Genomic DNA, 13,605 nt, shown 5'->3' with positions numbered 1-13,605 from the left:
ACATCAGATCCACATATCGTCAGTCAGTATCAACATAGGTTGTGTGTGTGTGGGGTGGGTGGGGTGGTGTGGGTGTTTGATTTATCGGACTGGTGGACTACATGCAAGATTTACTTACCTAAAAATAAATTATTTGACAAATGCTGAAAGAATTAGTCACCTCCACAAATCAAGATCTAGTAGCAGAAGTGATCTGGTCAACCTGAGCAAATTTACGTTTTGCATTAAAACACGATAAAAAATGTTAGAAGAATTTCTCTTAGTTAAAATTACACTCAAGACATATTAGATTGACCTTAGAAAGTCATTACAATAGAGTTAAGGGGCTAAGATTTCGAATTTAATTTGTTAGACTCCTAACATACATACGTGTTAACTGGTCAGTATTGGGATAGTATCCAAAATTGCATTGTAAAGCGCCATTTGGCAGAGGTGCTAACATTATTTATCAGACATCGCTCAAAGTAGTGACCAAGCATTTAATTTTGTTTCTATGATTCTCGTGTCGGAAAAAAAGGAGGGGGGGGGGCATTCGCAAATTCAAGATAAATTCGACGGAGTTTAGTTATCTCTCCTAAATCATAGAGCGTACTCCATCTGTGGGTTAGGATCTATGAGTTTTGTTTTTAAAACAAACATTGCGTCCCTAAATGCAAAAAACAAAATTATTTCTCTGATTTCCAACGAACCAATTCCCTCCCCAGCTAATCATAATCGTTATATTAGTTAAAACAATAAATTCTATTGAGGCAAACGAGAATAAAATACCCTGGTTCAAAAGAAAGTCCTATTTGCCCAACAAAATGAAATGGTTATGCCTTGTGTTTTTTTATATAAAATAGTTATGATTTCTTTACAATGATTATGCCAACATAAATCATAGGCGATTGAGAAAACAAACACAAATGGCAGAACAGAAGTAATGTTACCACAATAACTGGTCTATTTACCTAGCCGGTTCATTATTAATTTCGTTTCGTTAAGATATTCGTTAGTACAACCACCAAAAATTAGCCTGGTTTAGTAAGTTTGTTATAAAATTTAATAATATGTTAACTGTTTCTTGTATTCCGAGAACCACTCTGTCGTATTGGCGCACATGACCTGAAACAGTCATATGATCGTGAGGTCAGTAACCACCGCCATTGCTTGCTGGTGAGTTAAATATTTCCGCCTGTTTAAAAGTAGGAGTTTATTCTTTGTTTGTAATTATTTAGTAGCGTACTTCATCTTTCTTTATACAAAACAATCTTTGCTAAATATATTTACAGAGTAGTTTTGAGTGTTCCCTTGAGCCGAATTGCTGTCGACGTAAAGGAGCAAAACGAAACCAACTTGGTTGACACCTACCTCGAAGCCAGGAACCATGGGGCTAATATTACGATCCTTAGTAACGTGTCTTTTTGTGACATATGGTAAGCTGTTTTAGTTTATTATTACACTATGCATAACAAGTCAATTTTTTTAAAGAAATGAATATCAATATATATATATATATATATATTTGTTGAAAATTAAACATTTCTCTGCTTATGGCACAATAAGCTTCATTTGTACCACATGAGATTAAATGCCGATTAAATTTAATTTTGAATGATTTTCCTGTGTAAAGAAATCAACAAGGATGAATCTGTTCGCACATTATGTGTTTAGTTTAAAAATTGTATTATCCCTGTAGTTTATCGAATAAATGCCATCCGAATTTGACAAACGTTTTGAAACGCAAGACTCGGTACACGCGGACATTGCTTTCTTCCGGTTAGAATTGAGCTGAATGTGTTCACAAAGGTTTGACTGACCTAGATGTAAAATGGAATGTCATGTCATTTTCATTTTAATAAAATGACTTGGAGTCAGTTTTTATATATAGGTGTAACACAATATCATAATTACGTTCCATAAGCAAATACTTATTGCTGCTGCTGCTGTGATCTTGAGAATCCTGTCACAATATCATCATGGTATTTTTTCTAAAAGACTTCTGATGCCTAGATGGTTCTAAATGAAAATGGTGCCATTTGGATGTCCAATATGTCCACCACAGTCGCCATTTAGTTATCCTGAAATGAAAGAAAATATTAGAATTGGATTTTCGATCAAAGACTTTTTAATGATGTCTAGTTCATAAATTTTATTGGTGCCCATTTGGTCCAGAGTCTGCAAAATGGCTGATTCCAGTTCCCACACAGGATTTATCCAGTGAGAAGTCACGCATAATATAGGCAATGTTCTGCAACAATGTCCATAAATCCATTGTAAATGCTACATAATAAGCCTTTTCCAATTCCACCAACAGTTTCTGAATGCCTTCATCATACCGTTTCTTTATCAAAGCAGTTGTCGTTGTTCTTGATTTGATTTCGTAGTCTGGTTCTAGAAAATTAATTAGGCTTTTTAAACCATCTCCTTCCACAATACTTATCAGCTGCCCATCTTGTGCAATGAAGGCCGCAATTCTCCGATCAATTTCTAAAGCCCTGGCTTTTGATAATTTTTATTTCCCGCCCATGAATTAAGCAATGCCCGGAGTACTACTTGTGCTGCCGTTATTATCGACGTCGATGCAGTATGTACCAGGGACACCACGTGACCACGCAGTCTCTGCAGCCCTGTTTGCTATTGCCATATTAGAAGCGCCACATGCTATTGCCATAGAAGTGCCGCATGTGGTGCTGGCTGAGTGGCTAATTCATTTTTGCTAGCGGACCACTTGGCCTACTGGTTATGCGATGTAACAGTTTAATTGGGCAAGCTAGACCTCATGGCATTGGGACAATGGGAGTCTGTAATTAAGCTGTGCATACAGCAGCAGTAGATTAGTTGTCCCTGCCACCCTCCCTCCAGTCACAGTCAGCCACAGCTTGTCGTTCGTTTGCTGACTAATGAGTAAGTGATATGTTAACACGTGTAGTCTACATATTAGTATTGTTTTGAACTGTGAAGCCGTTCACACAGCCCAGTGTGCATCAGCCGTTTAGTAGTGCGCCACTGATATATAACAGGTGGTCCTACTCCTAAATATAGACTGGAGCTGCAACTCAGGCCAGTGTACTGCTGATGGTATATGATATTTTGATAGTGCTGTCGACAAATTATTTTTGTGAACAGGTACTTGTCATTAATTTCCAATGCCTGAGTTTTTCACTACAGTCGGTTACCTGGGAACCCGTTGACAGCCCTAATCATGATGACTGTGTTCATATTCTTTGAGTGCTTCAGCTAAATGTACGTCATCTTCAGTGAATCCTGTAAATTCAGGTTCATAGTCATCACTGTCATGGTGTGTTGATGGTGAAAGAGCTGGACCAAGATCCTTTATCCAGCATCGTTCAATGCAGTGTGCAGAGATAGCATCCCAGGCTCTTCTGCTGAGGTGACAGACTTCTTTGGGGTTAAACGGCAAACTTAAAAAGATTGTAACGAGATTCAGAAGAGTGTCGAAGCTGCTAGAATTGATAGTTCGGATGGGACAGTAGCTAAGCATAAGAAAGTGTATGATGCCTAGCTTAGTGTTTGGAATAAGTCCTTGGATTGACAAAATTCAGTATCACTGATGGATGAACAAGAGCTATTTAAGAGGTACATTGACAGACTATACTTTTTTTTAAAATGCCCCTTGCCTTAGCGTGGTTAGTTTTAGTGTTGTAGCGAAATGTATTCATCAAGACATCAGTAGCTATACCTAGTTTTGATATCATTTACGTTGACAAACAAACTCTTGCCCATTCACAAGTATGTGTTTTGGTAACTGACCATTAACCCTTTTTCGAGTAAGGTAGCAACTATCAATTTCCTGCATATCATTTGATGATAAAATGTACAAACTGGGGATCTGGATATACATTATCTGCCTCTTGTACACTATTTCGTCATAAAATTAGTTTGAAACTGTAAGTGAACCAGTAGGCCTAATGGGAAATAATTGTGGACTTGGCCAAGTCTGGGATGTACCAGTTTATTAGATTGTCTGTTTTCATTAATCATCGGGCAAATATATTCAGAAAAATATCCAAATCATTGAAAGCAGAGCCTAGGTATTATTTTATTAAAGATTTAAATTTAAAATGCAAATTATGTAGGTCAGAAACGTATGGGACAGTCCTATGTTGTTGAATTCGCGAGATGTGCTTTAAGGTCTAAGCTGTGTTCTGTCTTAACACGTATTTGCGAAAATATGAAAAAGACAGCAAATCAGACACTGTTTAACCATTGCCTAAAATTACTACAAGTATGTAGAGAAATAAACCATAAATTTGCAATCCTGTCAACAGGCTGTTGTAATGAAGCTATATTAAAGTGAGTGATTACATTACGTAAACCTCTCCATCTAAACATAGATGCACTCATGTCTGTGTTGATTCTCTAGGAAAGAAGGGACTGCAACTTTTGATGGTGGGAGATCTTTGTGATCTTCATTAATGTTATTATATATTGGAGAATGTGTGTAAAAACCAAGATTTTATCTTTATTTTAATGCAGAGTTGATGACTTAAATAGCACAACTACCATTACACAATCATCTAAAGTATCAGAAAGTATTTTTACAAAATCTTTCATAAGACAGATTTTTTACACAAAAACGGTTGCCCCTCCCAAATTTCTTCCTTTGCCCACTTTTTTTTTTACAAATACATCTATATGATACATAATCTTCAAAGAATTCCTTGAATGATTTTCACCAAGTTTCATACACACCAATAAAGTCATATTTCTTGCAATAATGAAGAGAAGAGTTTTAGTGTTTATACTTCGCTGTATTCCATGAAAGGTTAACATGTGTAGTGGATATTCTGTAAAGCATATGGGCATTGGCATGTGACCTATGCAGTTTTGAATTCTTTCTTATGAAAAAGGGATATCTCTTGCGCTGATATTCCCTTCTGTAGTTTCTGTAGCATTCCCATAAGAGTCATCTCTTTCATCATCATATCTTGTACTTCCTTAGGAGTTGCTTGGGCATAAGAAAGCGTTGTAATTCTGCCTTGAGAGTTGGTTTATTAGGTTTTAGTTAGGTTTCACCTGCTCAGTGCTCCTGATTATCTTGCCCAATGATTAGTTTACTAAACTTTGTGGAAGCATACTCACTGTGTCATCTAAATTAAGTCATATAATTATGCAACGCTTTCCTTTCATCTCTGATACCCTGAAGCTATTGTTGTGCTTGGAATTTTCCATTGCCTGCTTTGGCACATGGTCATTGTCCATGTACCTGCTGAACTTTATGATGATTGGGTTGGTAGAACTTGTTTTGCTGTCACTGGCGCAGTTGTTACTTAGCCTGTCTGCTCTTTCTATCTCAGTGGAATGCGAGTCAGCCTAATGGAGAAAGTCCTTAAGGAAATTGTGAATTTTTGCATTTGGAAACATCCCACTTTTCACATGGGGCACTTTCACTTCCAAGAAACAATAAATTATTTTTCCATGACTGATTCTAAATTATCTAATCTATTCTCAGGAGTTACAATAATATGAGACAAGAATTTTGTACCCTAAAATTCCATATTATCTGCATGTAGGTCACTTTCCATAGCCTGCACTTTCAGAGAAAGTTCTGTATAATAAACATTCAGAGATTTAAGTTCCTGATGTGTATCTTTCAAGATTTTACCAACCTTGTCATCAGTATATGGTTTAGAGGATGAACAGGTCACATGAACTTGTCCAGATTCGCCCACAAAGAAAGTAGATCATCTTGAATTCCCCTTCCAGGGCTCCAGGTTGACCTCTACTGACCCCAAGACAATAAGCAAAAGACTCCTTGCCAACATAATTCTTAAAGTTAGACTAACAGCATTTTTCTTAAGAGACAGAAGGTATACTTTTGTTTTCCTTTGAATGAGACACAAAATGAGCCAGCTTTCACTCTACACACTTCGATATTTATACTCACTTTTGAACAAATTCCACAGCTCATACAAACACGTTAAACACTTTAATTCCATAGGTAAGGGTAGGAAGGGAAACTTTTGCAAAAGGGCACTCTTTTAACAATGGCAATAAAAGGACTTGCTACAGATGATAATATTCAGACTTTCTTCAGATCAGAAGTGTGTGGGGAAACGGGCAAAAGCTCATTCATGTATTTATCCTGCCTGAAATAAACAGAAATAAGTGGAATGAATAAAAAGTTTCATAGCCATGTTCATGAGATCTGGAGAAGTAGATGGGCAGGTGGGAGGGACAAGAAAGGAGTTGAGGGAGGGAAATAAAGTACACCTTTCTCTCTAGCTTGAGTACTGAGAATAAATAAATCATCAACCACTTTTAAATTGTAATAATGTTGAACTTGTTGAACATAAAAACAGTTATTTGTTCTTATGTGGTAACATATGTTAAGTGTTTTGTCAAAATAAAAGTGATTATTTTTGATTGATTGATTTGTACTTCACTTAAATTGTTGTACTTTCAGCCCTTGGGTTGAAGTTCAAATATCCAGATAATAATGCCTGCATTATGGCTCAGATGAACGTCAACTTTACCCTTTCAGACGATAAAGAAGTGGTAAGTACTGCAGTGTATGTCTAAGTTTTATATAATTCATTACCAAATGTGATGTTGAAATTGATTTTTTTTTCTTTCTATTTTATGGTAGTCCACTTGCATGGCTGGTCAAATCCTAAACATTATCCCAGTCTGTTTCTTTTCAAAGTTGGACAGGTGAATTTTTCAGTGTCCTAGTTTAGGACAAGTGTTTTTTTCTTCTTCTTCCCCTACTAAAACAAGTTGGGTGAGCACTAATCTTCATGCATTAATCATCTTATCAGTGTCTAACTTTATCTGGCTATTCATGTCCCCCACCCCACCCCAGACATATTGTGTGCTTATATCTGTCTCCATTTATTCATTTACTTCTTGTGATATATCATACCTACAGTCAGTGGTCATTGATAATTGTTTCATGCACACATTCCATTACCACTTGGCTGCATATTGGACTGAATCATTAGCCCGTCAGAACACTTGGCACAAAACAGCCAGTATGATGAAAATGGCAGTATTTTAATCTGCCCTGTTGTTTTCTCAACCCGAAATTGGACCATCCTTTAATTTTAATCTTCTGAGTCAGAGCAATTAAAATAATGAAAGGTACTTCATTAATTAATTAAATGACGGTAATGATTCTTAAATATTTAATTGAATTTACAGAGGATCAGCTTCCATTTGTGATATTCCATTTGAAGTGAAGTGATTACGTTAATTAAAGCACTGTCTGTGCAGATAAGATGAATTTGCCAATTTATTTTGCAAGGAATATATTAAGGAGGATTTGGAGAAAAGATATTTATGTGAAAGTGGATAGATAAAATGTAAGGCTGCAATGGAATCTAACAAAACTATTTCTCCAAAGAAACATCAGCCAGCATTATGTGCAAAACTGTTATGTATGAAAGAACTATGAGACTGAGATGTTTTCAACCACATTGGGTTGATAATTATCTTTGACGTGAATTCATAGACTCTAGAGGAAAGATGTTAAGCAGTGATGTTAAGCAGTTATTGTAAAGAATATTCCTAACTGGTACAGGTTGGAATTTCAACCAGTGTATTTGGCAATGGAACTGACTTTCAGGGTTAGACCACAGGGGCTCGTTACAAAGAAAATCAAGGGATGGGGGTTCTAACCTGTAATAATATAACACAAGGGAAGACACTGATCCACACCCCTCAGCAGTTCCAACACTGCTAGTTTATCCTAATTGTGTCTGGTAATTTCCAACTTAGGCCAGTCGTAATCAAGAATAGTTCAGTTTTCAAAACAGCTCGACACACTTCGTTCAATTTGAGATATAATGGAGAAAATGCAATAATTGTTCACCGATCTTGATGTCTGGACATCAACCCTACTCACAGTGCAATTTTGCATTCAGACAATCTTGGATTTCACCATTGACCGAAAGGTAAGATCCGAACAAACTCGAGTGTGTATACAATATTGAACACAATTTTACATTTAGATAATTAGCAGTATATACACTAATAATCTAATTTTACCATGACACAATAAAATTGTCCATTTCTGTGTTCGATTTCGTCTGCTTATATTTACCGCGGAATTGCACACTCAAGTTTGTTTGGATCTTACCTTTCGGTCAATGGTGAAATCCAAGATTGTCCGAATGCAAAATAATTTTCTTTATAATTTATTTAAACATCATTCTTGTTAATAGTATTTCAAAAAGACAAGAGCATGCAAAGATTTATCCGATAACTTTGTCGCAATTTTGTACAGACATTAGTAGCAACTGAAAATGTTCTTTCTGAATCAATTGAAGTCGGTTTGATTGTACTGATAGCATCTGATAATCGCCTCAAATTTTCTGTCAGTTCACCATTACTTTTTGACAAGGAAAATTCTTGGCGTAATTTCTTAAATCGATCTGTTTGATGAGATCCCTGAGTGCTAGAAGCTTCCAAACGAAATCTAAGTTAATCTTCGAGTGAGAGCTCGTTATGGTTGTTATTATCTCATCATGTGCTTCTTCATTTGCAGTATTTGCCGATGGAAATAGCCGCTTCATCAAATTTGTCGCTAATTCAATAGATGTTTTGGATGGAACATTATCCAAATGGTGCAGAGAAATCATAAGATCCATAAGTTGTTGATTAACCCTACCGTCGATGTAATGATAAATATTTTCTAAAAGAGTACGACTGATCTCTGTTCCTTGTGCAGACAATTTTTCCCTCATGAAGCTAATAGCAACATAAGCGGTTCTCAGAGAAGCTTTTTTTTTTTTCGCTCATAGCATTAAGAGTAACCTCAACCAGTTTCAGCGCCAAAACTATGGATTTCAATAATTATATGTTCAAATTAGTTAAGAGATGCTCGGATCCGATTTCACTCAGCACTTCATTGGTGACATCGTATAATTTAATAAAGATTTCTAGCATGGAATTCCATCTAGTTTTGCAGTCGATGGACAGTTGTTGTTCTTTGTTAAATTTTTCTGAGCTTTTAGCTTTAAACGCATCCGATCGTATGGCTGAGCCTTTGAAAAATTTAACGATTTCTCTCACAGTGTTTATATTTTCCGTCCATGATTCGCTTTGTATCTCAACTTCTTCAGCACTCAATTCATCGTCACTTTCATCGAAATCATCAGTCTGTCCAGTTTCTTTGCGTGAAAAAACATGAAATTCCTTGTCCTGGGCAATTTTCTCTGTAAACAGTTTTTGTAACACCCAAACGCAATCCGTGATCAAGGCAGGCTTGATACAGAGCGGACGATTTTTCTCCGAACTTGATCATGACACTTGCTCCATCACCGGTAGAGGCAACAATATCCCGTTTGAATGAGACACCAACAGAATTAAGATGTTCCTCAATGAGCTCGTTCATTCATTCAGCATTACAACTTCAGTAAATTCTGACAAGACCAAGATTGATACATTTTGACGAGACCGTATGAAGGTTGATGTTGAGAAATTGACGATTTCCGATACTTGTCCATTCGTCCAATGATAATGAAAATCTCTTTGATTCTGAGAGTTCTTTCTTAATGTCCTGTCTGACTTGTTGCTTCACTTTTTCTTCAAAATCGTGAATAAGGGCCATCACCAATCTTTCATCAGTAGGTAGCTTCATTCCTCTTAATGACAGCGATTGACGAATACATTCTGAATGAGTAATTTTCCGAATCGAGAATACATCGACTGCAGCTAGTTTCGAAACTATTTCTTCCAGTGAAGTTTTGACAACAAAGTTATCCATTGTTCTCATTTTCTTCAGCTCTATTTCAGACTCATCCTTGTTGACGTCAATATGATGAATGCTAAGCAGATGTCGACGCATTGTTGAAGTGTTTCCTTGTGGACATGAAATTGTCTGCTTACATTCATTGCAAGCTGCGAAATTATCCTTTTCGCGCTTGTTAAAATAAGTTTAAACAGCTGATTTCTTATTTTTTGACATTGCTACTGCTTTAGAAATAAAATATAAGTAAAAATTAACAAACAGAGAGCAGATACAATATGAAAAATCACTGGTAACACGTTTATGTTGTTTGAACTGTTCAAAAATCAGTTTAAAAGAATTCCCTCGGGCATCAGTTGTGCGCCTACTGCCCCTCCGACACCACTCATCGTCAGGACAAATGCTTGAGAAGTTCACCAGTTCTCTCGCTTGCAGAAGTTGAAAAACCCCTTCTCCCCGTCAGCCGCAATCATAATAGTCAGAATTATTATCTTAGGAGCCCCCAGTGATAACCGTTGCAAGGCAGTGACCGCCCACTGGTCGACCAACACATGGGGAAGCGTAGGCCGTGTGAATCTGTAAAGCCGCTCATTCCCACAGTCAGTTAATTATCAAACAGATTTTTCTGGTCCGATAATATCAAAAAGCGGATAATTTTTCTAGGCGTAAGCTCGTAGCTCGTCGAGCTTCAACCTCAAGCTTCGAGCCCCCGAAAATGCTCCAAAATTATCGAGCCTCGAGCTCGAGCCTAGGCTCATCCCAAACTCTAATAAGGCTCAGCACGTCATGTTATGATGTTATCCATTCTTACATTGGTTATCAATTTCTGCACAATAACTAAAGTTGTCGACCAACACAGTTATCAAACTTAGTAGATGACTGGTAGCATTGAAGAACTCTGTTAATTTAGGGGTCAAAATTTCAACTGTCAAGTTCACTGTTAATGAAGAATAGAAAGTTTGGTACCCAAGCTTTGTGGATAACATGCATTTTGGGTAAGGATGAACCCAGTAGATTTAAGGGGTCACTATGTCCAAGGTCAGTTTCATTGTTGCTGAAAAATATAGTTCAACATGAAACTCTACCATTTACAATTACCTTGGACATTGTGGATGGCTTTCACTTGGGTGAATCATATTAGTGGCATTGTCCAAAGGTCAAGACCATTATGACTGAAAAAAGAAAAATGGCTTCTGCACAAGAGCTTTGAGTTCTTCATGGTCTGCATTTACCAAGCTTTGTAGATGGGGTACCATTTGGGATTAGAAGAGAGCCTTTACAATTGAAGTGTCCAGGTGTCTGTGTCACTGTGACTGAAAGAAGAAAAATGTTTTCATCACAACAACTTTAGATCTACTTCGCAGACATGCTCTTGGGAAAGGAAGAAGTCTGTTGTTTTTGAGGTCAGAGGTCAAGGTTACTGGCCAGGGAAAATAAAAGGGTTTCTGAGAAAAAAAACTTAAGTTGACTACATCTATGTCAGTTAAATTTTTTGTTGGCATATAATGTACAATGTATGGTGGTCTTTAAAGAGTGCTTTTTAACAGGGTTACATTGATTGAAGTTTTGGGGTGAAGAATAGGAAGTCACCCTTAGTGTTGCAGTTCAAATAAACTGTCACTTCATTTTTATTGCTAAGTCTCCTTGCGTTGTTATTGTCGGGTAGTGAACAGAATTTGTACATTTCCTTATATACGAATTGTGTTATGAATGTGTGAAGCTTTAATTGTCATCAAATAAACATTTTGGAAAGCTCTAGATCCAGTTTAAATTTAATTCTTGAACAAAACAATTCCTTATTTCAGATGCATTATGTATTGTTATTAATTTATAAGTATTGCTACATGATTATCTGCACACATTTTGAAGAAAAGGTGGGGAATATGTTATCTAGCTCATGCATACCCATTTGTTACATTGCATAACTGATTCTGCAGTGTTCTGTAGGAGAGTCAGCATTAGAAAATGAAAATGAGTGGTTTGCAGAAATGCAAAATTGTTTTGGAATTTGGACCATCCCATCTTGCTAACATTGAGAAATGATGACAGTTGTACCTAACAGAGGTATTGCTGACCAAGAAAATTATGGGGATAATGCATTGTTGCTGCAGACTTTTTGTTGTTTAGTGTTGTGTAAATGTTTGGGTACCAAACAGCTCAAATTAAGATCATTTCATGGGCTTTGTTGATAATAGTTAAATTTTGACCTACTCTTTTATGGAAATAAAATCCTTATTTAACTAATTGGAAATTATAATTAACATTATTCATGTTCTATTTCAGTTTATTTGTATTCAGTGATAAGTTCTGAAACAAATTGTTAATGGAACTTGATGGCTGTATTTTTCTTACAAGGGTACCATACTTTCAGGCATACAAGTTGATACTTTTTTTTACCTGAAAGTCAAGACTTCATATAAATAGATTGTGTCATTAAAATTGTTTTAAGTACTGTTAATACTTTGATTATGAGATGTAACTAGCAAAATCAAAAACAGGTTACATAATTGTACCAATTCTAGTTCAGTTGCTGTCAGTACATTGTTACAAATTATTATGACTGCTTTTTTATTATAATTTTTATCATTGTTTTGTTTACATTTGTATGTGCTTCTATTTTCTGATTTCTCCAACATGAAACAACAGAAAACATTAATGGGCTGCATAAGGTGTACAGTCTGTACTCCACAGGGAGTGTTCTCATGCAAAGCAAATTGCCCCCCCCCCCCCAGGAGAGGAGAAAAGTTTAAAACAGATTTTGCTGTACTCATCTTTTTTAAAAAAAAAAATCATACCTCATTTTTCCTGATCACATTTTAGCCAAAGGACTATTGATATTTGACATAATTGAATGATTACCGGTACATCACTTCTCATTGATATAATTGAATCTTCAGAAGGGGTGTAGTCCATATCAATGACTTGAATGTTTAATGAATAAAAACATAACTTTCATAGAGACAGTACTGTTAGGTATTCACTAAAACTGCCAACAATATAGGTTAAAGTTCAGAACAGCAATGGACTACTCAGATATCATCAACAATCCATTTTTGCATTTCAGCTTAAAAGTATCTTTTGGGATCTCACAAACTTATTAAAGCTGGACACAAGACAAAATGTGAATCCGCATGTGATGTTTTCATTGTTCAACTCTATAATTTCCTACTTAATCATTTATACATGCATATATTTAAATTCTAGCATCTGTGTTTGATTGTTTTTTTTTCTCAGCACTATTTATCTGGACCACAGTTGGATACAGCAGGAAGTAGTTGCTCAAGTAATGGAACTACTTCTGTTCTTACCTTGAGCTGGGTAAACTTGAAGCAAAACTTCACTGACACAATGACTTTCACTTTCATGTTGACCGGAGGAAAAGTTGAAATGCTTGTGGAGTACAAGTTCATTCCATTACTACATTTTAATGATTCAAAGGACTCAAGTATGTATGTCTTTTGGAAGTCTTTACATAATGTCATTTCTTTTTTCATTTTGGGCTTTGCCAGTTTATTCAGAATTTTGCTATTTGTCTTTTCATCCTTTAACAATATTCATACTTCATTTTTTCAGAACAAAAGTACAGAACCAGGATTATCTCACTTAAACTGTATATACATATTAGACTATCTGTCTAGATGTGCCTTTAGGTATTAGGAATTCATTGTTTCAATACTTGTAGCCCATCAGACTTGTATGTTAGGTATTAAGAATTCATAGTTTCAATACTTGCAGCCCATCAGACTTGTGCCTTTAGGTATTAGGAATTCATAGTTTCAATACTTGCAGCCCATCAGACTTGTGCGTTTAGGTATTAGGAATTCATAGTTTCAATACTTGCAGCCCATCAGACTTGTGCCTTTAGGTATTAGGAATTCATTGTTTCAATACTTGTAGCCCATCAGACTTGT

The 13,605-nt window shown here is 36.1% G+C and overlaps 1 protein-coding gene across 2 annotated transcripts in view; it reads left to right on the top strand.

The window, feature by feature from the left end:
• The first annotated feature begins 1,065 nt into the window (after positions 1-1,065).
• LOC149799958 (lysosome-associated membrane glycoprotein 1-like) overlaps positions 1,066-13,605 on the top strand; it is an 83,775-nt gene continuing 71,235 nt past the window's right edge. For both annotated transcript variants that reach the window (XM_089959458.1, XM_089959457.1), the window contains exons 1-4: positions 1,066-1,155; positions 1,272-1,415; positions 6,410-6,501; positions 12,929-13,139. In XM_089959458.1, the coding sequence (XP_089815584.1) occupies positions 1,367-1,415; positions 6,410-6,501; positions 12,929-13,139 (352 nt within the window). In that variant the 5' untranslated portion in view covers positions 1,066-1,155; positions 1,272-1,366. The remainder of the gene's footprint in view (positions 1,156-1,271; positions 1,416-6,409; positions 6,502-12,928; positions 13,140-13,605) is intronic.

Source organism: Sinohyriopsis cumingii, chromosome 5, assembly GCF_028554795.1.
Source record: "Sinohyriopsis cumingii isolate HCF-2022 chromosome 5, ASM2855479v2, whole genome shotgun sequence".
NCBI lineage: Eukaryota > Metazoa > Mollusca > Bivalvia > Unionida > Unionidae > Sinohyriopsis > Sinohyriopsis cumingii.
Note: the sequence above shows the minus strand (reverse complement) of the source record. Positions and strands in the feature narration are given on the sequence as shown.